Consider the following 23,497-nt stretch of genomic DNA (forward strand, 5'->3'; position numbering starts at 1 on the left):
GGGCTGGCTTATCGAAAGCCAGTTGAGTAGCACTTGAAATATTTTTGCTCTATGAAGCCTGATGTACTTATATGATTCTGTTTTCTTCAAGTTTGTAAGAACGCACTTATTGTAAGTCGCTTTGGATAAAAGCGTCAGCTAAATGAAATGTAATAATAATTAGTTTTCTCTTTCTTTAATATAATACACTGTATTTTTCTACAATGTAAAATGTATTTTTTTTTAAGTCTTCAAGGTGTGTATATTTGTAATAATGGATTCAGTTCTAGAGATTTAACAAACATATTGATGGGACATTCTGATTAATTAAAGCCTATATTTGATTACAGTTTGGCACCATTAAAGGGACAGTTCAACCCAAAATCAGAAATAGAGATTTATGCAGATTGATGCTTCTGACAAATAGACATGAACAGCGCGTAGCTTTTTGTGTACAAAGAGGGGTGTATTGTTTATTGGTTGACACTAACTGAAGATACATTTGCAGCAACTAACCAAATCACTTTTTCTTTCAGGAATGTGAAGGTTTTGTGTTGTTAAGATTTAATTGAAACATTTGAATGATGATTGTGCATTAGTGATCAATGGTGTCACTGCTGTATTATTTAGACTGTGACTGTGTGTTACCCCAGATCTGCATCGCTGAAATCATCATCAACTTCAAGAGGTTTGCATCTCTCTGCCATGATCTTTTTCTTCTTTTCTCTTTCAGTCTGCTTCTTGCCTCTCTTCCCTTCAATCTAAAACAAACAACAAACAACAACCAACATTTTGTATGACTTTAAAGCAACAGTTTCAAAATAAAACAAAACACAAATAAAGGAATACAAAATGACCTTCTGCAGGTGGCTGCTGTAGCCTGATCCCATGCTGCTCAGCATGTTCTTCTTCTTGGCGTCGTCCTCCATCTTCCTGTGGACGTCTGCCTCCTCCCTTTTCTGACGCTCAGCCTTTAAGATTAAGTGTAAAATATGACAGTTAGATAGCTTGACAAATGGAAGGAAGACCACTTAGTTATGAACTGGTTTTAATGTTTCTAGATGCCCCAATCAGTTTAAAAGTAACTTAACAGTGCCTGAACATCTTGTTTTTTGCTGGCCTCCAGTCATTCAACACATCACTTGGTTGCAGTGATGAAGAAATGTATTCGGTACACTCTGACATAACTGCTAGTTGTGACGTATAGGCAAAAATATAGATCGGTCAAAAGCTCGTACTGTAAATAACAAATGATGGGAACTTGTGAAGGTGAATCTATTTGAACAGATTAGAAGAATTAAGAGGTCAGGAACACGTACCTCTCGCCTGGCCTGCCTCTCTTTATCCTTCTCAGAACGAATCCTCTGCTGCTCAGCTCGCTCTGCACGACGCTTCTCCTGAAAACGCAAATTAAAACGCAATGCTGCAAAGCTGTGCAATAATTGAGTTTTAGTAGTCTGGTTTATTTCTACATATCTGCAGTGATCCTTATGAATCATACTGAAAGCAGGCCTACAGTATGAATAGAAATTCTGCTGCAGGTTATCTATTGCATGTGAAATGCATGTTTTTTTTTCAGGTAAAATCTCACAATTCTGTCTTTGAGTCCCAGGAGCTCCTCCTCCTCCTTCTTCCTGGACTCAAAGTGAGCGTCGATCAGCGACTGCAGCTCATACAGGTCCTTGTTTTGGCGTTTCTTCTGGATGTCCTGTACGAGGCAAACAGGAAATGGCAGTTATTAACGGACAGGACAGAGGTTGTTGGCTCCAAACCCACAAATGTGTACCCAGCCTTTGAAAGTGAAACAGTTATAAGACAGGGAAAGAGATAATACATGCAAATGTTCATTGTTTGTGCTTACAATGGTCTAATTAAATACAAACAAAAACACCAGTAAGAAAAGCATATACAGTAACTTGCTGTTGCTGCCCTAATGCCACTTGTAAAATATTGCTTTACTGAAAAATATGTGGTAACTGTTCGCATTTCTATAGCAGCTTTAATCTAAATTGTAGTTTTTAAGTCTTTGTTTTTTAAGTCTCGAATTACTGTTTGACCTTCTTTGTTGTTGCTTGTTTTTAATTATGCTCTGTAAGGTGTCCTTGAGAGCTTTGAAAGGCGCCCATAGATCAAATGCATTATTATTATTATTAAATGGCTTCACACAACACTACTGGATAACATGCTAGTAGGAGATTATTGGTTTAAATGACTTGCATCAAAGTCCACTTTCTCGCCATCTGGGATCTTGGGAGCAGCGGGTCTGTTGAAGGGAAATAAGAACAAGAAGAAGTAACTTCAATCTGCCAGCAATGTAACACATAATGGATTTCATGAAGGGAAATACATGGACTTACTTGAACTTTGGCTTCTCCTCTGTTTTGTTTTTTTCAGGAACAGTGAGAAAAGACAGATATCACACTGTTAGAAATATGATTTTGGTGAGAGATTAATATTCTGCTGGTTAATCAGGGGGAGATCCATGTGAACAAGCTGAGTTACATCTGTTTCACATCTCCAGATAGAACCCGAAATGTTCCCACACAGCTGATTTAAAAGAAGCAGGTGGGTTCTAGCTCCTGTGTGTTATCTGAAATCGCCATACTAACTTTTCTTCTTGTATTTAGTTCGTTTTGTTGTTGTGTTTCTTCTTGTTCTTCATTTGTTGTTTAAGGGCGGCTGGCAAACAGCTTTTAGACGCAATACCGCCCCCTGGATTATAAATAGTGTAGCGGATACTGCCCTGAATGACAGACTTTTTTCCCACTCGTAAAAAAAAGGCATATTCGCCGTGTGACTGGATGTGCCGAACCGTGACGTCCGAACCGTGACGGTACGGGACGAATACGGATACCCCTATCGCACACCTTTCACAACAGGGAGTTTGACTGTCATTACTGTTAATTGATGTGCAAAGAAAACACAGATGGGATTGTAACAGAAACAAATAACTACGTTTGTGATTAGCTTTTTTCTATGGGACCCTCACAATATAAAAAGACAACAGACAACACAGGAGGAAAAACGCAAGCAAGCAACAGCGACTCAGCAGGAAATACAAACAACCATCTTGATCGCCCTCGTCATCTGGCAGAAAACATTCATGCAAAAAAGAAAAGCAGACATGAGCAGTGGGGCCCGTAACCATGACTCAACATTTCTGAATCCTCTACCATGATCCCCCACGCCTAAAACAAACTGACACTTTCTGGCTTCCGCTAAAGGAAGATCAGTGAAACAATCTTTATATGTTCATGTGCGGCAGGTGAGAAAGGACAGAAGAACGTTAGGGCCAGGCATAGAGGAAAAAGACAAGTTGGATCTTTAGTTTGCATTATGAGAATGAAGTCGAAAAGAAATGTTGAGAATAAAAAAATCAAAATATTAAAGTTAGAAGGTTGAGGGAAAGAATAACATAAAAATGTATAGAATAAAGTAAATATTTAAAGAATAAAGTAGAAATTCAAAGAAATTAAAAATGTAAAGAATAAAGTAGAAATCTCTGCTCCAATGGAGAACAAAGCCATCAAGAATGACTAATTTTGGGAAAGAAGTTGAAATGTCTAGAATATAACAAACCAAGAGAGCGTTACAGAAAGTTTGACATTGGAAGCATTTCCATGATATTCTCTTTGTATCAACTTTGTTCCTTTTATTTCATCTTCATTCTCAACTTTCTTAGACTACAATCTTCTTGTTCCCCCTCATGCTTGGCCCTAATAGTCTTCTGTGGTGAAAGAGTCCTCTGCAGACAGGGAAACAGAAACGGGTCTAATCGACGAACAGAGAATACAAATCCACATACCTTCCTCTTCATAGGCGTCTGCATGCAGCAAGCGTCCAAAGCAAGAGCAAAAACAAAAGAATCATTAGTGGTCGGACTGGTCAAGCCTGCTCCTGTCCGCTCTACATTGCAGAGCTTATGCAGCACCTTTAACCTGGCAGCCACTGCAGGAGTACCATGACAGTGGGTTTTGAAACAGGGATCTCCAGAGCAGCGAAGTCTGGGCATTATATCAGCCAGCGTACAGCGAGGCCTGGGACTTCTGCAATTGCGCCATTTGTTTGAAGGTGTCTTCACAGATCATACAAGCATTTCAACAAACAAAACAACATTTCCATGTAAGAATTGAATAGTGATGACAAATGCTTTTCATTGCAACACCCCAATGCTTTAGAGCAGTTTGCCAGACTCACTCTTCATGGAAATAAATATGCTAAACATGGACTGAACAGAGGCAAAGAAGAACAACTTTTACATGACTGAAATTACCCATCATGCTTCCTGTTACAGCCTTAAAGATGAGCTTTTCCAAAATGTAAATATCGGCAAAAGAACAAAACAAACCATTTATTGCATATTGCAACCAGATGTGTGCATCCTTGTTTTAGCCAGAAATTAGGTCATCATGACTCAGTAATACAGCTTAGTTTAAACCATTTCACACAAGTCAAACTTAATAATTTGAGAACTTCAATTAAGTGGTTCAGATACATTATTTTATTAGCAACATACAATCTGAAATGCAAAGAGACAGGCTCGCACTAAGCTTACAAAACAATAAAAACTGAATTCAGATTGAAGAAACCAGTCAGCGAAATGGATCCATTCCTGTTGGGAGAACAAAGTTTAAAGTAGCCGTTCAGAATAAATGAATATTGAAATATGAAACCCTTACCTTCAGGAATTCACATCTGTGATGGTAAATGGCCCAATGACTGCTTTTTGTACCATTCCATGTTTCTCTGCAAACATATATATTTTAGTACAAGTCAACAAATCAAGTGTAATACAGCAGAAGTTGTGTACATACCTGACGCAACACTCCTCTGCCTCCTTGACTTGCATTTCGATTCACAGCAGTCACAAAGATTGCTCTGGGCCAAGTTGTCCAGCAACTCCCAACTGAGTTCATGAAGATTGGATGAAAAGATAATTAAAATGCATCTCATACTCTTCTTAGTATGTATGCTGCGTGTATTTTGTTGTGATGTTTTGTTTTTGTTTTGATGGCAGAGAGAAGCATTTATCTCATTGTACATGTATAATGACATTAAACTATTCTATTCCAAATAAAGTCTCCACGAAGTTTGAACAGTTACGAATGGGATCCATCTGTATCTTCAGTAGACTGGGCTAAAGCTGAATAAGTCATCTCATGTAAAACAAATTAACCTACAATTAAAATTCTGATATATTGAAGTCATATTTTTACCCATGCCCTTTGACAAAGTGGCAGGCTTTCTTAGTGCTGTCAAGACCATTGGGATCCCAAGCCAAAAGTTTGCAGTGGATAAAGACCTGTTGAGTAGAGGGAAAATATAGGAGTCATAAATTAATCTCAGTTTCCACAATCAAACCTTGCATCTGAACAAAAATGTACAATTTAGAAGGCCAAGTTACCTCTTCTCCCATAGCAAACTTAAAGGTCTGAAGTGATAGGCGCATCTCCGATGACTTTTGCCTAGGTTCAAATTTTGATTGTGACAACACACTTTCCAAAAGACATCTGTTGGGTTAAAGAAAATTAATTAGCATATTACCAAAACACATTTTTTAAGTCAATGCTTATTGCCATTAGAGTACCCTTTATTGGAGATTATAGGGTACATGGTGCTTTCAGGGTGCAGCTCTGGTGTGGTAGCTGCTACACATTCCTCAAGAAGCAGCAGCAAGGGCTGATGGGTCTTCTGCACCACACTAGCCATGATGGGGATGATGGTGCCCAGAAGATAGCGTGTACATTCAGCGGGGCCTGAGAAGTCGTCTAGGGCAGTAAAAAGGAAAAGAGTCATTAAGTTACAAAAGTCAGGGAGAGCTGCCGTTTGTAGAGAGTTTCACATGTTGTTTACCCACCATTCATAAGGCCAAGGGTAAACTGCAGATCTCCTAGACCGTAGGTTTTAAACACCGGGTCATAGATCTGCTGGCTGGAATACCAGTCTTTGGGCCTGCACAAAATAAAGCAGAATGTGTACAGAAAATGCTGCCTCGTGAAACTGAAAACGTATTAGCGCGAGCCTGTGTACTCACATTTAATTAAAGCTCATTATTAAATGTTACTCCTATGGTAACATCAATGTTTATCTATACAGCCCAATATCACAAATGTTACATTTGTCTCAGTGGACTTCACAGTTTGTACAGAATATCAGTATGACAATACAAAGTCATAAAAGACAGTCGAAAATAAGTACATATTAACTACTTCCTCCAAAATACTAAAAACAAGAGTCCTGATACTTAAATGTGTGATGTCCATTTAAAACTATGGGAGCAACTCAATGGACAATGAATTGGGAAAACTGATAACACAGAGTGCACATTGGGGAATGTTCTCAGTAAATTGGTAGATTTTTTTGTTGAGAATACTCAACCCATTCATTGTCTATGTAGCAGCTTCAGGCTTTATAACTGATGACAACAAGTTTGTGACGGACTTCCATGGTGGCTGGCTTTGAGGGAGAAGCTTATTATACAATTGAACTTTCCCAGGCCATGGAAATGCCATATTGGAATAGTTAGTGAAGGGTCACCCTTTAGCACCTTATGTTGTAGTTGGTATGAACACCAACCTCTCATATGCACAGACAACTGGGTGAGTGAAGGCCAAATTGTAAGAATCATCAGAAGCAGCATAGGTCAGATCATTGCTGTACAGCAGCACATCCCCGGTGACCTGTTAGAGAGACAAAGATCCCCCTGAGAGAGCTGTAGGAAATATAGTAGACTCACAGCTTGCAGGTTTAAAAAAATATATATATACACACATACCAGTATCCTAAAGTTACAGTCAGTGAGATCCACATAGAAGTAGGCCTCTCCTGCTGAGAAGCTGGTTGGGAAACAGCTACCCAGACGGAGAAGCGACGTGTCGGCCTGGGGTCGGCTTTCTGTCCACATCAGCGTCACAAAATCTGGCCCACAGTCCACTTTCATGTCTGCAACTAAAATAAATTAGCTTTAGACTCAACTATTTGAGTCAAGGATAATAACATGATTTTAATTGTTTCCAGTCTTACCTGCATATACCGCCATGGCAGCTGCCAAGATCAGAAGCAGTGCACCTTGACAAAATGAAACCATCATGACTGCATGCTTGCTACTGTCACAGTGCATGTTCTTATACCTTGTTCCTGAGAGGCATCAATCAAGATGACGTCTTTCACCTGGTGCCTGTCAGCAGGCCCAGCTGCAGCAGCCAGCACACTGATTACAGCATGGGGAGCATCCAATCACATTAGTCCTTACACCCAATTCATTTTCATTCAGCTTCATCAGCAGCACAAAATTACCATTTGTTAATCAATTTATTATCCTGTCTGACTACTTTCAATTCTTATTTAAAACACTTTAAGGATGATAGTGCATTGGTTGTCTTCCTGAGGTTTTGATTTAGTTTTGCTGCTATATATATATTAACATTAATATATGTATACGTTGGGATTCTTTGTTCAACGTCAAGTCATGCAAGAAAAAGTTTTCTTTGAGAATGAAAAGGCGAGTCATTTCTAAACAAATCATTTGGGGGAAGGTAGTATTCCTTTATCAGATGTCCTGTATTCAAATGTGTTATTTTTATATCTGAAATGTTTCAGTTAGTATTCAGTGTGAGAAAATATCCACACACATCTGAATATTAGAGTTGGTGCTATGATATAATCTTTTAACTAAATAAACAGGTGCCATGCAGGCCATCCCTATTGATTTTATATTCATGGCCAGAAAGTAAACTATGCTACATTCAACTGCAGGCATTAGTGCCCAGAAAATAAATTCAGATCAGAATTGTCTTTTCAAAATGAAGCTCAACATAAACAATTGCCATAGTTGTAATACCAGACAGATCACTAATAGCTTTTGAATCTGGTGGTGTTTATAATGTCAGAATTTATATCATGTGCAGAGCTCAATGTAAAATGGAAAGTGAAAGAAAAATTCAGGGCTATACTCCAACTCATATGGCCATTACAATTTGTCTGAGGACTTAAAGGTTACATTTTAATTGACAGAACTTGACAGTATCTTTCAATGACAAAAGTCACACATAATTAGTCAAATTCTACTGATACGAGAGATGGACACAGTTGAGGAGTTAACAACAGTTTTATTTATACAGAGATTATAGACAACTTTAATCTGCATATGGATGTCGTCCATCACTGGGCCCTCTGTTCAGTCTCCCCAATCCTAGACTGGACTTCCTGTTGAGAAAATGTTTAGCAACGTTAGTCTTATGGCAAGTTTTGAACAAAACCTCAAGACAAATACCATAAATAAATACTCATTAATCTTGGTCAGCAATGGAAACATCTGGTCCTAGAACAGCAGTCACGAATGGAGCTCTGCATGGGGTCATCCAGGAGTTCCCATCTGAGGAAGCAACAACAGTAAAGGCTCAAACACATCAGCATGGCTTTAAAAAAAATCAAGTTAATAACATTTGCTAAAAAGGACCAAAAGATAAACTTCCATCTACAGTGCAGAAAAAAAGTGAACACTCATTGCTTTGGAACAGCCCTCAATATGGCGGACCCTCCGCGTGAACGCGCAAACGGAGGGGTAGGGTGTAGGGGGCGGTTTGGGAATGGGCCTAAGTGGCGGGGAGGCCAAGGGAGGAGGGATCAAAACCTGTTTTTGTCTATTTTAACGGAGCTGGATTTTTTTTTTATGAATGACTCGCGATCTACCAGCATTGCCCCCCGCGGTCGACCGGTCGACCGAGGGGACGTACTGGGCACCTCTGCCTTACACAAACAAATTCTGAAATATCAGCACAGCATCACATCCAAAATATCACAAAAAAGTAATCATAGTATGAAAAACTCCGTTGTATAGTAAATATCAAAAGTATAGTGTATCAAAAATGTATGCAACAAATGCATAGTTTGTGAAAGGATGTCATATGATGAGTCCGTAGGTCCTCATGTTAAACCTCAGGATTTCCCGACTTTCACTATATAGTAGCCTACACATAGTATGTCACAAATATGACAAATTGTGATAATGTTGTATGTCAGTTTTTTTTTTATCATAAAAAACAACAAAGTATAGTCTTTTAAAAAGAGATGTAACACAAGTCATTTTGTTGAAATGACATTTAAACAATATTTCATGTAAAGAACAGGCATATTGTTGTTGTTGAATATAAATAAATATACGAACATATTACAACATAATTGTTGTGTTGAAGAACTGCATGAACCTGCTGTTTATTGACATGAATGTAATCAATTAAATCCACACAAACATTATATAAAAAAGCAAACACAGTGATGATATATTTTTTAATGTCTTTATTTAAGCTAAATTCATCCAGAAAACTCAAGCAGAAACTAAGACGTCCACCTGAGCTCCGGGTCTCTCCGGGGTCTTAGCCGCTGTTGTATCCGAGGGAAGGCGCCTCCTGTCCGGGCTGACCGACCATCAGTCACCAGCCGCTCACTTCCTGCGGCGGGAGGCAGCTCCCTTTTTGCTGCTGCAAAGCGCAAAGAGCAGAAACAGAGTCAGATGTGTGCAGTGATCCTCTTATGGTGGGTGTAATTATAGATGGATACCCATTTCATAACATAGCAAAGGGTGGGATACAAACAAACTACTGGAACAATTTCTTGAAGCTACATTGCCCCCTGGTGTTTAAACAAGTTAGTTACAACAATATATCTAAACAGTTGTTAACTATGTTATCAAAAATGAAATCTGAAGTCAAACCAATCATAAAAGTTAGCCAAATATTGTTTTAGGTTGTGAAGTATTGTGACGACCTCCTAACCCGTCAGGCTCTCCTCTCCTCTTTCTCTGCTTCGATCTCTCAGGCAAAAAGCACTTTCTTTCAAGATAAGATCCAATCTTCCTATTCCAATCCCAAAAAACTATTTTCCATCTTCTCCTCCCTCCTGGACCCCCCCAAAAGCCCCTTCCCCCTCCTCCCTTCTGTCAAGCAACTTTGTTAACCACTTTGAAAAAAAGGTTGATGATATTCGCTCTTCTTTTTCTGACTCACCTCTACTCACCGCTGGGTCACCAGACCCTCCTTTCCCCCTCTCTCTCCAAGTGAGGTTCTTACCCTCATTACCTCTGCCCGCTCTACCACCTATCCTCTGGACCCTATTCCTTCAAACCTCCTTCAGACTATCGCTCCTGATATTCTACCGTTTCTCACCCATTTCATCAACACTTCTCTAACTTCTGGTCACTTTCCAAACAGTCTCAAGGAGGCAAGAGTAAACCCTCTCCTAAAGAAACCCACTCTCAACCCGTCAGATGTTATAAACTACAGGCCTGTCTCTCTCCTCCCGTTCCTGTCTAAAACACTTGAATGCGCTTGTCTTTAAACAACTCTCCTGCTATCTCCATCAGAACAACCTTCTGAATCCGCAACAGTCTGGTTTCAAGGCAGGTCACTCCACAGAAACTGCCCTCCTTGCTGTCACTGAGGAACTGCACACTGCTAAAGCAGCCTCCCTCTCCTGTCATCATCCTTTTGGACCCGTCTGCTGCATTCGACACAGTGAATCATCAGATCCTCCTTCGCACTCTCCAAGAACTTGCGAGCAGGCTCTGCACTTTTCCCTCCTCACCTCATACCTCAAAGACCGCACCTACAGGGTTACTTGGAGAGGGTCCGAGTTCGACCCTTGTCAATTAACTACAGGGGTCCCTCAGGGCTCTGTTATTGGTCCCCTCCTGTTCTCCTTGTACACAAACTCGCTCGGATCAGTCATTAGCCCGCATGGTTTTTCATACCACTGCTACGCTGACGACACCCAATTAATTCTGTCCTTTCTCCGCTCAGAGACCCAGGTCGTCGCACGCATCTCTGCTTGTCTAGCTGACATCTCTCAGTGGATGTCTGATCATCACCTCAAGCTCAACCTTGACAAGACTGAACTGCTTTTCCTTCCGGGAAAAGATTGTCCCACTCTTGACCTAACAATCAACATTGGCAGCTCTGTTGTTTCCCTGACTCAGACTGCAAGGAATCTGGGTGTGACCCTAGATAACAACCTGTCCTTCACTGCAAACATCACTGCTACAACCCGCTGCTGCAGATACACGCTTTACAACATCAGGAGGATGCGTCCCCAGCTGACCCAGAAAGCGACGCAGGTTCTGGTCAAGGCTCTCGTCATCTCACGCCTAGACTACTGCAACTCCCTCCTGGCTGGTCTACCTGCATGTGCCATCCGACCTCTGCAGCTCATCCAGAATGCAGCTGCTCGCCTGGTCTTCAACCTTCCTAAATTCTCCCACACCACGCCGCTCCTCCGCTCCCTTCACTGGCTTCCGATCAATCAATCAATGTTTATTTATATAGCCCAATATCACAAATGTTACATTTGTCTCAGTGGTCTTCACAGTTTATACAGAATATCAGTATGACAATACGACACCCTCTGTCCTTAGACCCTCACATCGTACAAGGAAAAACTTCCAAAGAAAACCCAGTTTAAAGGGGAAAATGGGAGAAACCTCAGGGAGAGCAACAGAGGAGGGATCCCTCTCCCAGGACGGACAGACGTGCAATTGATGCCGTGTGTAAATTGAAAAGATAATACATTTGCAACATAGGTAGTCCAAATGTTTGGAAATGCATGTGTGTATAATAGGAAGGTGAATCCACGAGGATATCAATCCAGGACCACAGCCACGACTCAAGATCCAGCGCTCGCGATCCAGGACACAGGACCGCAGGATCATCCATGACTCCGGATCCCAGCGTATATAGACACCAAAAAGAAAGACATTTGGGGAAGCTGGGTTAATCGGAACATGAGAGTACACAGGTATAGACAGAGAGAAGGAAGAAGTAAGATGTCCCCCAACAAACTAAGCCTATATCAGCAAAACTAGGGGCTGAATCTAATCAGCCCTAACTATAAGCTTTATTAAAAAGGAAGGTCTTAAGCGCACTCTTAAAAACGGATAGGGTGTCTGCCGCCCGAACACAAACTGGAAGCTGATTCCACAAATGTGGAGCTTGATAAGAAAAGGCTCTGGCTCCCATTGTACTTTTAGAGATTCTAGGAACAACCAACAACCCTGCATTCTTGGAACGCAATGCCCTAGTAGGACAGTAGGGTATAATGAGTTCTTTAAGGTAAGATGGCGCCTGCCCATTAAGGGCTTTGTAGGCGAGAAGAAGAATTTTAAATTCTATCCTGTGTTCTATAGGGAGCCAGTGTAAGGCAGCCAGAACAGGAGTAATGTGGTCTCTTTTCCTAACTCTAGTTAGTACACGAGCCGCAGCATTTTGAATCAGCTGAAGCGACTTGACTGACTTCTTGGTACTCCCTGATAATAAAGAGTTACAATAATCCAGCCTAGAAGTAACAAATGCATGGACTAGTTTCTCTGCATCGTTTTGAGGCAAGATATGCCTGATTTTTGCAATATTACGTAGATGGAAGTAGGCGGTCCTTGAAATTGATTTTATGTGGGCGTTAAAGGATAAATCCTGATCAAATATAACACCAAGATTCCTTATAGTCTCACTAGAGGCCAAATTAATGCCATCCATAGTTAGTATATCTTTAGATAATTTGTTTCGTAGATTCTTCGGGCCAAGTACAATAACTTCAGTTTTGGTCGTGTTTAACATCAAAAAGTTTAAGGTCATCCACGTTTTTAAGTCCTTAAGGCAGTCTTGAATTTTATTTAGATGATTAATTTCATCAGGCTTGATTGATAAATATAGTTGAGTATCATCCGCATAACAATGAAAGTTTACAGAATGATTCCTTATAATATTGCCTAACGGAAGCATATATAATGTGAACAAAATAGGTCCGAGCACTGAGCCCTGTGGCACTCCATGGCTAACTTTGGTTTGCGTGGAAGATTCATCGTTAACACGTACAAACTGAGAGCGTTCAGATAGATAGGACCTAAACCAGCCTAAAGCAGTTCCCTGTATGCCAACTAAGTGCTCTAGTCTTTGCAATAGGATATCATGGTCGATAGTATCAAATGCAGCACTGAGATCGAGCAAAACAAGAATAGAGACAAGTCCCTTGTCTGAGGCTATTAGAATATCATTTGTGACTTTAACCAGAGCTGTCTCTGTGCTATGATGTGTTCTAAAGCCAGACTGAAAATCTTCAAATAAATCATTGTTTTTTAAGTAATCACACAACTGTTTTGCGACCGCTTTCTCAAGAAGTTTTGAGAGGAACGGAAGATTAGAAATAGGTCTATAGTTGGCTAAAACCTCTGGATCGAGGTTGTGCTTTTTAAGAAGCGGTTTTATCACTGCTACTTTGAATGATTGTGGAACATAGCCTGATAATAAAGACATATTCATAATATTTAATAAAGAAGTGCTAATTAATGGAAAAACTTCCTTCAACAGCTTAGTTGGAATTGGGTCTAACATGCACGTTGATGGTTTAGAAGAGAGAATCATTGAATGTAATTGTTCAAGGTTTATGGCTGAAAAGCATTCTAGTTTACTATCTAGTGTAATATTAGAACTTACGTTTCCGGGAGCTGTTGATAACACTATACTGGTCAAAGGCAAGAGGTCATTAATTTTGTTTCTAAGAGTAACAATTTTATCGTTAAAAAAGCACATAAAATCATTGCTACTGAGTGCTATGGGAATAGAAGGCTCAATGGAGCTGTGGCTCTCTGTCAGCCTGGCTACAGTGCTGAAAAGAAATCTTGCATTATTCTTATTCTCATCTATTAATGAAGAGTAGTAGGCTGCTCTCGCTTTACGCAGTGCTTTCTTATATTCATTGAGAGTAATATGCCAAATTAAACGAGATTCTTCAAGTTTAGTGGAACGCCATATCCTTTCAAGTAGTCTGGATTTTGCTTTATTTTGCGGGTTTCGGCATTATGCCATGGAGCTAATCTGTGTTGTTTTATTTTCTTCTTTTTCAAAGGAGCAACAGAGTCTAATTTTATTCGCAGCGCATCTATAGCACTATCAACAACATGATCAATTTGGGGTGGTGTACATTTTGTATAAGTTTCCTCCCCTACATGCAGACATGCTATCGAGTTAAGTATTGGTGGAATCTCTTCCTTAAATGTGGCTATAGCACTAACAGATAGGTTTCTGCTGCAAGAGCCGATAACTGCTAGAATCCACTTCAAGACAATGGTACTTGCGTACCATGCTGCGAATGGATCTGGCCCTTCCTACATCCAGGACATGGTTAAACCGTACACCCCAGCACGTGCACTCCGCTCTGCATCAACCAAACGGCTCGCTGCACCATCGCTGCGAAGGGGACCCAAGTTCCCATCAGCAAAAACACGTGGGTTTGCTATCCTGGCTCCAAAATGGTGGAATGAGCTCCCCATTGACATCAGGACAGCAGATAGCTTACACACCTTCCGGCGCAGACTGAAAAGTCATCTTTCGACTCCACTTCGAGCGATAGAACTATTAACAAAGCACTTATATACTAATAAAGGGCTGGCTTATCGAAAGCCAGTTGAGTAGCACTTGAAATATTTTTGCTCTATGAAGCCTGATGTACTTATATGATTCTGTTTTCTTCAAGTTTGTAAGAACGCACTTATTGTAAGTCGCTTTGGATAAAAGCGTCAGCTAAATGCAATGTAATGTAATGTAATATTGTACTTAAGTAACGTTTTGAGACTTAAAGTAACCAATTGACCATTGGCAATATTCAAATGCACTTGACAGGACAGAAATCTCTATCTTTCAGAAATACTATCAGTCTGTGTTGAACTGTGTTCAGAGTTCATTTGATTGTCTGAGGGTTTTACTGTTTCTGCAGCTCATCAATGCGGTTCCTGAGAGAGATCACCTGGAAGACAAACAGTAGTGTTTAAAGCAGAAATATCAGGGAAATGACTTTCACACCTCGAGAACTTTGATATTATCTGTTTTGAGCTGCAACATGCAGCTTTTTCCACATTACATGACCACCAATTGAACACAGTCCACAGTTTTTAAGTGAATCCTGTTTACCTAAAAATAAGTATAGGGAGAGAAGTTTGGTCCGATTTTTGAAGATTGACTAGTTTTTAACTATTCATGGTATCATTGTTCAAATGACCTAAAAGAATTATGTGTTAAACCTCAATTACTGTAGAAAGCCCTTTTCATACAAACATAAATACTGACTTGATCATAATAAATGTCAACCAAAGCAATGGAGGAATAACAAAGGGAGGATTCTGACCTATCAACATGTATCAGTGAGCGTGACAACACCCTTTTTATTTATTTAAGAAGTGCTGAAGTCTTGCATATGTTTTTAGTAACCAAAACTAAATTCAACGTATGTATCTAGAAATCTGAAAAAGGTATTTACTTCTTCGACAGATACAGTATGCTCCATGAAATCAATGTAAACGTTTTCAATTGTAGTCTTTGATGTGTGAACAAACTAATACACCATTTGCTCACTGACCTCATATCTCTGTCTCTTGAGCCTCTCACAGTGGTCGTATTTAATGGTCTCCAGGTCGTGCAGCCACTCCCACAGCTCCTTCGCCTTATCCCTGACAAACACAAATCAAAATTTCAATAAACAAAGTTTAACAGCAGCTGGAAGTGATATGTTGCCTCATGCAAGTGAATCTGGGGTGATCTTAAATATGACTTTTCTATTTTCTGATTCTGTTGTTGTTTTGCACAGATAACACATTATTATCTTAAAGGGATTACACTAAAAAGTCCAAAGTCTGTTTGCGATGCATAATACCTTGAATCCATTATTATCTAATCAGCAAACAGTAATTAGTACCAAGGCTTAAGTAATACTTAATCATATGACTCTATTCTCTCTCAAACCTCAGTCGCTTTGGATAAAAGCGTCAGCTAAATGAAATGTAATAATAATTAGTTTTCTCTTTCTTTAATATAATACACTGTATTTTTCTACAATGTAAAATGTATTTTTTTTTAAGTCTTCAAGGTGTGTATATTTGTAATAATGGATTCAGTTCTAGAGATTTAACAAACATATTGATGGGACATTCTGATTAATTAAAGCCTATATTTGATTACAGTTTGGCACCATTAAAGGGACAGTTCAACCCAAAATCAGAAATAGAGATTTATGCAGATTGATGCTTCTGACAAATAGACATGAACAGCGCGTAGCTTTTTGTGTACAAAGAGGGGTGTATTGTTTATTGGTTGACACTAACTGAAGATACATTTGCAGCAACTAACCAAATCACTTTTTCTTTCAGGAATGTGAAGGTTTTGTGTTGTTAAGATTTAATTGAAACATTTGAATGATGATTGTGCATCAGTGATCAATGGTGTCACTGCTGTATTATTTAGACTGTGACTGTGTGTTACCCCAGATCTGCATCGCTGAAATCATCATCAACTTCAAGAGGTTTGCATCTCTCTGCCATGATCTTTTTCTTCTTTTCTCTTTCAGTCTGCTTCTTGCCTCTCTTCCCTTCAATCTAAAACAAACAACAAACAACAACCAACATTTTGTATGACTTTAAAGCAACAGTTTCAAAATAAAACAAAACACAAATAAAGGAATACAAAATGACCTTCTGCAGGTGGCTGCTGTAGCCTGATCCCATGCTGCTCAGCATGTTCTTCTTCTTGGCGTCGTCCTCCATCTTCCTGTGGACGTCTGCCTCCTCCCTTTTCTGACGCTCAGCCTTTAAGATTAAGTGTAAAATATGACAGTTAGATAGCTTGACAAATGGAAGGAAGACCACTTAGTTATGAACTGGTTTTAATGTTTCTAGATGCCCCAATCAGTTTAAAAGTAACTTAACAGTGCCTTAACATCTTGTTTTTTGCTGGCCTCCAGTCATTCAACACATCACTTGGTTGCAGTGATGAAGAAATGTATTCGGTACACTCTGACATAACTGCTAGTTGTGACGTATAGGCAAAAATATAGATCGGTCAAAAGCTCGTACTGTAAATAACAAATGATGGGAACTTGTGAAGGTGAATCTATTTGAACAGATTAGAAGAATTAAGAGGTCAGGAACACGTACCTCTCGCCTGGCCTGCCTCTCTTTATCCTTCTCAGAACGAATCCTCTGCTGCTCAGCTCGCTCTGCACGACGCTTCTCCTGAAAACGCAAATTAAAACGCAATGCTGCAAAGCTGTGCAATAATTGAGTTTTAGTAGTCTGGTTTATTTCTACATATCTGCAGTGATCCTTATGAATCATACTGAAAGCAGGCCTACAGTATGAATAGAAATTCTGCTGCAGGTTATCTATTGCATGTGAAATGCATGTTTTTTTTTCAGGTAAAATCTCACAATTCTGTCTTTGAGTCCCAGGAGCTCCTCCTCCTCCTTCTTCCTGGACTCAAAGTGAGCGTCGATCAGCGACTGCAGCTCATACAGGTCCTTGTTTTGGCGTTTCTTCTGGATGTCCTGTACGAGGCAAACAGGAAATGGCAGTTATTAACGGACAGGACAGAGGTTGTTGGCTCCAAACCCACAAATGTGTACCCAGCCTTTGAAAGTGAAACAGTTATAAGACAGGGAAAGAGATAATACATGCAAATGTTCATTGTTTGTGCTTACAATGGTCTAATTAAATACAAACAAAAACACCAGTAAGAAAAGCATATACAGTAACTTGCTGTTGCTGCCCTAATGCCACTTGTAAAATATTGCTTTACTGAAAAATATGTGGTAACTGTTCGCATTTCTATAGCAGCTTTAATCTAAATTGTAGTTTTTAAGTCTTTGTTTTTTAAGTCTCGAATTACTGTTTGACCTTCTTTGTTGTTGCTTGTTTTTAATTACGCTCTGTAAGGTGTCCTTGAGAGCTTTGAAAGGCGCCCATAGATCAAATGCATTATTATTATTATTAAATGGCTTCACACAACACTACTGGATAACATGCTAGTAGGAGATTATTGGTTTAAATGACTTGCATCAAAGTCCACTTTCTCGCCATCTGGGATCTTGGGAGCAGCGGGTCTGTTGAAGGGAAATAAGAACAAGAAGAAGTAACTTCAATCTGCCAGCAATGTAACACATAATGGATTTCATGAAGGGAAATACATGGACTTACTTGAACGTTGGCTTCTTCTCTGTTTTGTTTTTTTCAGGAACAGTGAGAAAAGACAGATATCACACTGTTAGAAATATGATTTTGGTGAGAGATTAATATTCTGCTGGTTAATCAGGGGGAGATCCATGTGAACAAGCTGAGTTACATCTGTTTCACATCTCCAGATAGAACCCGAAATGTTCCCACACAGCTGATTTAAAAGAAGCAGGTGGGTTCTAGCTCCTGTGTGTTATCTGAAATCGCCATACTAACTTTTCTTCTTGTATTTAGTTCGTTTTGTTGTTGTGTTTCTTCTTGTTCTTCATTTGTTGTTTAAGGGCGGCTGGCAAACAGCTTTTAGACGCAATACCGCCCCCTGGATTATAAATAGTGTAGTGGATACTGCCCTGAATGACAGACTTTTTTCCCACTCGTAAAAAAAAGGCATATTCGCCGTGTGACTGCATGTGCCGAACCGTGACGTCCGAACCGTGACGGTACGGGACGAATACGGATACCCCTATCGCACACCTTTCACAACAGGGAGTTTGACTGTCATTACTGTTAATTGATGTGCAAAGAAAACACAGATGGGATTGTAACAGAAACAAATAACTACGTTTGTGATTAGCTTTTTTCTATGGGACCCTCACAATATAAAAAGACAACAGACAACACAGGAGGAAAAACGCAAGCAAGCAACAGCGACTCAGCAGGAAATACAAACAACCATCTTGATCGCCCTCGTCATCTGGCAGAAAACATTCATGCAAAAAAGAAAAGCAGACATGAGCAGTGGGGCCCGTAACCATGACTCAACATTTCTGAATCCTCTACCATGATCCCCCACGCCTAAAACAAACTGACACTTTCTGGCTTCCGCTAAAGGAAGATCAGTGAAACAATCTTTATATGTTCATGTGCGGAAGGTGAGAAAGGACAGAAGAACGTTAGGGCCAGGCATAGAGGAAAAAGACAAGTTGGATCTTTAGTTTGCATTATGAGAATGAAGTCGAAAAGAAATGTTGAGAATAAAAAAATCAAAATATTAAAGTTAGAAGGTTGAGGGAAAGAATAACATAAAAATGTATAGAATAAAGTAAATATTTAAAGAATAAAGTAGAAATTCAAAGAATACATTAAAAATGTAAAGAATAAAGTAGACATTTAAAGAATACATTAGAAATGTAAAGAATAAAGTAGAAATCTCTGCTCCAATGAAGAGAACAAAGCCATCAAGAATGACTAATTTTGGGAAGAAGTTGAAATGTCTAGAATATAACAAACCAAGAGAGCGTTACAGAAAGTTTGACGTTGGAAGCATTTCCATGATATTCTCTTTGTATCAACTTTGTTCCTTTTATTTCATCTTCATTCTCAACGTTTCAACTTTCTTAGACTACAATCTTCTTGTTCCCCCTCATGCTTGGCCCTAATAGTCTTCTGTGGTGAAAGGGTCCTCTGCAGACAGGGAAACAGAAACGGGTCTAATCGACGAACAGAGAATACAAATCCACATACCTCCCTCTTCATAGGCGTCTGCATGCAGCAAGCGTCCAAAGCAAGAGCAAAAACAAAAGAATCATTAGTGGTCGGACTGGTCAAGCCTGCTCCTGTCCGCTCTACATTGCAGAGCTTATGCAGCACCTTTAACCTGGCAGCCACTGCAGGAGTACCATGACAGTGGGTTTTGAAACAGGGATCTCCAGAGCAGCGAAGTCTGGGCATTATATCAGCCAGCGTACAGCGAGGCCTGGGACTTCTGCAATTGCGCCATTTGTTTGAAGGTGTCTTCACAGATCATACAAGCATTTCAACAAACAAAACAACATTTCCATGTACGAATTGAATAGTGATGACAAATGCTTTTCATTGCAACACCCCAATGCTTTAGAGCAGTTTGCCAGACTCACACAAGTCAAACTTAATAATTTGAGAACTTCAATTAAGTGGTTCAGATACATTATTTTATTAGCAACATACAATCTGAAATGCAAAGAGACAGGCTCGCACTAAGCTTACGAAACAATAAAAACTGAATTCAGATTGAAGAAACCAGTCAGCGAAATGGATCCATTCCTGTTGGGAGAACAAAGTTTAAAGTAGCCGTTCAGAATAAATGAATATTGAAATATGAAACCCTTACCTTCAGGAATTCACATCTGTGATGGTAAATGGCCCAATGACTGCTTTTTGTACCATTCCATGTTTCTCTGCAAACATATATATTTTAGTACAAGTCAACAAATCAAGTGTAATACAGCAGAAGTTGTGTACATACCTGACGCAACACTCCTCTGCCTCCTTGACTTGCATTTCGATTCACAGCAGTCACAAAGATTGCTCTGGGCCAAGTTGTCCAGCAACTCCCAACTGAGTTCATGAAGATTGGATGAAAAGATAATTAAAATGCATCTCATACTCTTCTTAGTATGTATGCTGCGTGTATTTTGTTGTGATGTTTTGTTTTTGTTTTGATGGCAGGGAGAAGCATTCATCTCATTGTACATGTATAATGACATTAAACTATTCTATTCCAAATAAAGTCTCCACGAAGTTTGAACAGTTACGAATGGGATCCATCTGTATCTTCAGTAGACTGGGCTAAAGCTGAATAAGTCATCTCATGTAAAACAAATTAACCTACAATTAAAATTCTGATATATTGAAGTCATATTTTTACCCATGCCCTTTGACAAAGTGGCAGGCTTTCTTAGTGCTGTCAAGACCATTGGGATCCCAAGCCAAAAGTTTGCAGTGGATAAAGACCTGTTGAGTAGAGGGAAAATATAGGAGTCATAAATTAATCTCAGTTTCCACAATCAAACCTTGCATCTGAACAAAAATGTACAATTTAGAAGGCCAAGTTACCTCTTCTCCCATAGCAAACTTAAAGGTCTGAAGTGATAGGCGCATCTCCGATGACTTTTGCCTAGGTTCAAATTTTGATTGTGACAACACACTTTCCAAAAGACATCTGTTGGGTTAAAGAAAATTAATTAGCATATTACCAAAACACATTTTTTAAGTCAATGCTTATTGCCATTAGAGTACCCTTTATTGGAGATTATAGGGTACATGGTGCTTTCAGGGTGCAGCTCTGGTGTGGTAGCTGCTACACATTCCTCAAGAAGCAGCAGCAAGGGCTGATGGGTCTTCTGCACCACACTAGCCATGATGGGGATGATGGAGCCCAGAAGATAGCGTGTACATTCAGCGGGGCCTGAGAAGTCGTCTAGGGCAGTAAAAAGGAAAAGAGTCATTAAGTTACAAAAGTCAGGGAGAGCTGCCGTTTGTAGAGAGTTTCACATGTTGTTTACCCACCATTCATAAGGCCAAGGGTAAACTGCAGATCTCCTAGACCGTAGGTTTTAAACACCGGGTCATAGATCTGCTGGCTGGAATACCAGTCTTTGGGCCTGCACAAAATAAAGCAGAATGTGTACAGAAAATGCTGCCTCGTGAAACTGAAAACGTATTAGCGCGAGCCTGTGTACTCACATTTAATTAAAGCTCATTATTAAATGTTACTCCTATGGTAACATCAATGTTTATCTATACAGCCCAATATCACAAATGTTACATTTGTCTCAGTGGACTTCACAGTTCGTACAGAATATCAGTATGACAATACAAAGTCATAAAAGACAGTCGAAAATAAGTACATATTAACTACTTCCTTCAAAATACTAAAAACAAGAGTCCTGATACTTAAATGTGTGATGTCCATTTAAAACTATGGGAGCAACTCAATGGACAATGAATTGGGAAAACTGATAACACAGAGTGCACATTGGGGAATGTTCTCAGTAAATTGGTAGATTTTTTTGTTGAGAATACTCAACCCATTCATTGTCTATGTAGCAGCTTCAGGCTTTATAACTGATGACAACAAGTTTGTGACGGACTTCCATGGTGGCTGGCTTTGAGGGAGAAGCTTATTATACAATTGAACTTTCCCAGGCCATGGAAATGCCATATTGGAATAGTTAGTGAAGGGTCACCCTTTAGCACCTTATGTTGTAGTTGGTATGAACACCAACCTCTCATATGCACAGACAACTGGGTGAGTGAAGGCCAAATTGTAAGAATCATCAGAAGCAGCATAGGTCAGATCATTGCTGTACAGCAGCACATCCCCGGTGACCTGTTAGAGAGACAAAGATCCCCCTGAGAGAGCTGTAGGAAATATAGTAGACTCACAGCTTGCAGGTTTAAAAAAATATATATATACACACATACCAGTATCCTAAAGTTACAGTCAGTGAGATCCACATAGAAGTAGGCCTCTCCTGCTGAGAAGCTGGTTGGGAAACAGCTACCCAGACGGAGAAGCGACGTGTCGGCCTGGGGTCGGCTTTCTGTCCACATCAGCGTCACAAAATCTGGCCCACAGTCCACTTTCATGTCTGCAACTAAAATAAATTAGCTTTAGACTCAACTATTTGAGTCAAGGATAATAACATGATTTTAATTGTTTCCAGTCTTACCTGCATATACCGCCATGGCAGCTGCCAAGATCAGAAGCAGTGCACCTTGACAAAATGAAACCATCATGACTGCATGCTTGCTACTGTCACAGTGCATGTTCTTATACCTTGTTCCTGAGAGGCATCAATCAAGATGACGTCTTTCACCTGGTGCCTGTCAGCAGGCCCAGCTGCAGCAGCCAGCACACTGATTACAGCATGGGGAGCATCCAATCACATTAGTCCTTACACCCAATTCATTTTCATTCAGCTTCATCAGCAGCACAAAATTACCATTTGTTAATCAATTTATTATCCTGTCTGACTACCTTCAATTCTTATTTAAAACACTTTAAGGATGATAGTGCATTGGTTGTCTTCCTGAGGTTTTGATTTAGTTTTGCTGCTATATATATATTAACATTAATATATGTATACGTTGGGATTCTTTGTTCAACGTCAAGTCATGCAAGAAAAAGTTTTCTTTGAGAATGAAAAGGCGAGTCATTTCTAAACAAATCATTTGGGGGAAGGTAGTATTCCTTTATCAGATGTCCTGTATTCAAATGTGTTATTTTTATATCTGAAATGTTTCAGTTAGTATTCAGTGTGAGAAAATATCCATACACATCTGAATATTAGAGTTGGTGCTATGATTTAGGCCCATTCCCAAACCGCCCCCTACACCCTACCCCTACACCCTACCCCTCCGTTTGCGCGTTCACGCGGAGGGTCCGCCATATTGAGGGCTGTTCCAAAGCAACGAGTGTGGAGGGGGAGTGGGCTATCAAGCCCTCAAACAGCGAGTCTGCAGCGGTGCTGACTTGAGACCGGTCTCTACCTGACCGGAGTCACGCTGTGTGTGTCCGTCAGGAAACACGCTGTTTACAAGTAGTTCCAGCAAACATCCACTGATAAACTGCGATGTTAACAACCTCATGATAACCTCATATGTTTTTAACTTAGGATCATACCCGTGTTTAGTCTAGAAAAAGGTAAATGTGTGCATTTTAATATAAAGTTGTGTATATTTACAGACCGTTGCAAAAACTAAGAAGCTTATAAA

At 39.8% G+C, this 23,497-nt stretch overlaps 4 protein-coding genes across 6 annotated transcripts; all 4 read right to left on the reverse strand.

The window, feature by feature from the left end:
• Nucleotides 1–591: 591 nt before the first annotated feature.
• On the reverse strand, nt 592–3,942 carry LOC117444631 (troponin T, fast skeletal muscle-like). Its single transcript, XM_034080075.2, has 9 exons — nt 3,918–3,942; nt 3,785–3,802; nt 3,046–3,066; nt 2,337–2,355; nt 2,197–2,242; nt 1,571–1,687; nt 1,299–1,376; nt 837–950; nt 592–740 (listed from the first exon to the last, which is right to left on the reverse strand). The coding sequence occupies exons 1-9, from the start codon at nt 3,940–3,942 to the stop codon at nt 624–626; spliced, it is 555 nt and encodes a 184-aa protein (XP_033935966.2). The 3' UTR covers nt 592–623.
• Nucleotides 3,943–4,457: 515 nt separating this feature from the next.
• LOC117444630 (zona pellucida sperm-binding protein 3-like) lies at nt 4,458–7,102 on the reverse strand. 2 transcript variants are annotated; one of them, XM_034080074.1, is made up of 10 exons: nt 7,003–7,102; nt 6,755–6,921; nt 6,556–6,659; nt 5,837–5,931; nt 5,567–5,747; nt 5,384–5,489; nt 5,196–5,281; nt 4,794–4,885; nt 4,659–4,725; nt 4,458–4,591 (listed from the first exon to the last, which is right to left on the reverse strand). In XM_034080074.1, the coding sequence occupies exons 1-9, from the start codon at nt 7,097–7,099 to the stop codon at nt 4,661–4,663; spliced, it is 993 nt and encodes a 330-aa protein (XP_033935965.1). In that variant the 5' UTR covers nt 7,100–7,102; the 3' UTR covers nt 4,458–4,591; nt 4,659–4,660. The 2 variants fall into 2 exon arrangements, with proteins under 2 accessions (XP_033935965.1, XP_033935964.1); XM_034080073.1 differs by having other exon boundaries at nt 6,755–6,927.
• Nucleotides 7,103–8,067: 965 nt separating this feature from the next.
• On the reverse strand, nt 8,068–18,012 carry LOC117444633 (troponin T, fast skeletal muscle isoforms-like; the record flags this gene model as incomplete). The annotated part of the gene is made up of 11 exons (XM_071202762.1): nt 8,068–8,184; nt 8,265–8,353; nt 9,329–9,458; nt 14,726–14,766; nt 15,376–15,466; nt 16,275–16,387; nt 16,484–16,597; nt 16,946–17,023; nt 17,218–17,334; nt 17,844–17,889; nt 17,984–18,012. Coding segments are annotated over 9 exons (666 nt in total), but the record flags the coding sequence as incomplete, so codon positions are not given.
• Nucleotides 18,013–19,907: 1,895 nt separating this feature from the next.
• LOC117444635 (zona pellucida sperm-binding protein 3-like) lies at nt 19,908–22,552 on the reverse strand. Of its 2 annotated transcripts, none has more exons than XM_034080080.1 (10): nt 22,453–22,552; nt 22,205–22,371; nt 22,006–22,109; nt 21,287–21,381; nt 21,017–21,197; nt 20,834–20,939; nt 20,646–20,731; nt 20,244–20,335; nt 20,109–20,175; nt 19,908–20,041 (listed from the first exon to the last, which is right to left on the reverse strand). In XM_034080080.1, the coding sequence occupies exons 1-9, from the start codon at nt 22,547–22,549 to the stop codon at nt 20,111–20,113; spliced, it is 993 nt and encodes a 330-aa protein (XP_033935971.1). In that variant the 5' UTR covers nt 22,550–22,552; the 3' UTR covers nt 19,908–20,041; nt 20,109–20,110. The 2 variants fall into 2 exon arrangements, with proteins under 2 accessions (XP_033935971.1, XP_033935970.1); XM_034080079.1 differs by having other exon boundaries at nt 22,205–22,377.
• Nucleotides 22,553–23,497: the final 945 nt, after the last annotated feature.

Source organism: Pseudochaenichthys georgianus, unplaced genomic scaffold (genome assembly GCF_902827115.2).
Source record: "Pseudochaenichthys georgianus unplaced genomic scaffold, fPseGeo1.2 scaffold_864_arrow_ctg1, whole genome shotgun sequence".
NCBI lineage: Eukaryota > Metazoa > Chordata > Actinopteri > Perciformes > Channichthyidae > Pseudochaenichthys > Pseudochaenichthys georgianus.

Bases quoted from the DNA above. Each gene is read 5' to 3' on its own strand.
- LOC117444631 (XM_034080075.2), bottom strand. From the start codon at position 3,942: ATGGTACTCCTGCAGTGGCTGCCAG. The intron at 1,377-1,570 runs GTGAGATTTTAC...TTGCGTTTTCAG, and splicing joins TGGGACTCAAAGACAGAATT to GAGAAGCGTCGTGCAGAGCG. The intron at 741-836 runs GTCATTTTGTAT...TGTTTGTTTTAG, and splicing joins ACAGCAGCCACCTGCAGAAG to ATTGAAGGGAAGAGAGGCAA.
- LOC117444630 (XM_034080073.1), bottom strand. From the start codon at position 7,099: ATGCACTGTGACAGTAGCAAGCATGCAGTCATGATGGTTTCATTTTGT. The intron at 6,928-7,002 runs GTAAGACTGGAA...AATTTATTTTAG, and splicing joins TGCCATGGCGGTATATGCAG to TTGCAGACATGAAAGTGGAC. The intron at 4,726-4,793 runs GTATGTACACAA...ATATGTTTGCAG, and splicing joins GCAGAGGAGTGTTGCGTCAG to AGAAACATGGAATGGTACAA.
- LOC117444635 (XM_034080079.1), bottom strand. From the start codon at position 22,549: ATGCACTGTGACAGTAGCAAGCATGCAGTCATGATGGTTTCATTTTGT. The intron at 21,198-21,286 runs GTGGGTAAACAA...TTACTGCCCTAG, and splicing joins TACCCTTGGCCTTATGAATG to ACGACTTCTCAGGCCCCGCT. The intron at 20,940-21,016 runs GTACTCTAATGG...TTAACCCAACAG, and splicing joins CCTATAATCTCCAATAAAGG to ATGTCTTTTGGAAAGTGTGT.